Source organism: Numida meleagris, unplaced genomic scaffold (genome assembly GCF_002078875.1).
Source record: "Numida meleagris isolate 19003 breed g44 Domestic line unplaced genomic scaffold, NumMel1.0 unplaced_Scaffold622, whole genome shotgun sequence".
Classification (NCBI taxonomy): Eukaryota; Metazoa; Chordata; class Aves; order Galliformes; family Numididae; genus Numida; species Numida meleagris.
In genome coordinates this window covers 19215-20282 of record NW_018364837.1, presented here as the reverse complement: position 1 = coordinate 20282, position 1068 = coordinate 19215, and the positions used below count along the sequence as shown (strand labels likewise).

The 1068-nt window shown below is 57.7% G+C and overlaps 1 protein-coding gene across 1 annotated transcript in view; it reads right to left on the bottom strand.

Moving 5' to 3' along the window:
- Window positions 1-384: 384 nt before the first annotated feature.
- Window positions 385-1068, bottom strand: part of CUNH7orf43 (chromosome unknown C7orf43 homolog) — a 19892-nt gene continuing 19208 nt past the window's right edge. The window contains exon 3 of the mRNA XM_021383866.1: window positions 385-442. Within this exon, the coding sequence (XP_021239541.1) occupies window positions 385-442 (58 nt within the window). The remainder of the gene's footprint in view (window positions 443-1068) is intronic.

Genomic DNA, 1068 nt, shown 5'->3' with positions numbered 1-1068 from the left:
GGGACAATGGGAGGGGACACAATGGGATGGCAGCCGGGGCTGAGCCCATGGGGGTGGGGGGGGGAGGGTCCCCCCAGTGACCCCCCCAGTGACCCCAATGGCCCCAAGTGACCCCAATGTTCCTCATTGACCCCAATGACCCATTGACCCCAATGTCCTCATTGACCCCAATGTCCCCCATTGATCCCCCTTGACCCCAGTGTTCCCCATTGACCCCAGTGATCCCCATTGACCCTCATGTCCCCCATTGACCCCAATGTCCACATTGAAACCAGTGTCCCCATTGACCCCAGTGTTCCTCATTGACCCCAATGTCCCCCATTGACCCCAATGTCCCCCATTGATCCCCATTGACCCCGATGTCTGCATTGAAACCAATGTCCCTCATTGACCCCAAAGTCCCTCATTGACCCCAATGTCCCCATTGACTCCAATGTCCCCACTGAAACCAGTGTTCCTCATTGACCCCAATGCCCCCACTGACCCCAATGTCCCTCATTGACCCCAATGTCCCCCAGTGACCCCAATGCCCCCATTGATCCCCATTGACCCCAATGTTCCTCATTGACCCCAATGTCCCCATTGACCCCAATGTCCCCCATTGACCCCACTGATCCCCATTGACCCCAGTGTCCCCCACTGACCCCAATGTCCCCCATTGATCCCCATTGACCCCAATGTCCCACATTGATCCCCATTGACCCCAATGTCCCACATGGACCCCAATGTCCCCATTGACCCCAATGTCCCCCAGTGACCCCAATGTCCCCCATTGACCCCATTGATCCCCATTGACCCCAGTGTCCCCCACTGACCCCAATGTCCCCCACTGCCCCCCAGTGACCCCAATGTTCCCCATTGACCCCAATGTCCCCCATTGACCCCAATGTCCCCCATAGATCCCCATTGACCCCAGTGTTCCTCATTGACCCCAATTTCCCCCATTGACCCCAATGTCCTCACTGACCCCGATGTCCCCCATTGATCCCCATTGACCCCAATGTCCCCATTGACCCCAATGTCCCCAATGTCCCCCACTGACCCCACTGACCCCGATGTCCCCATTGA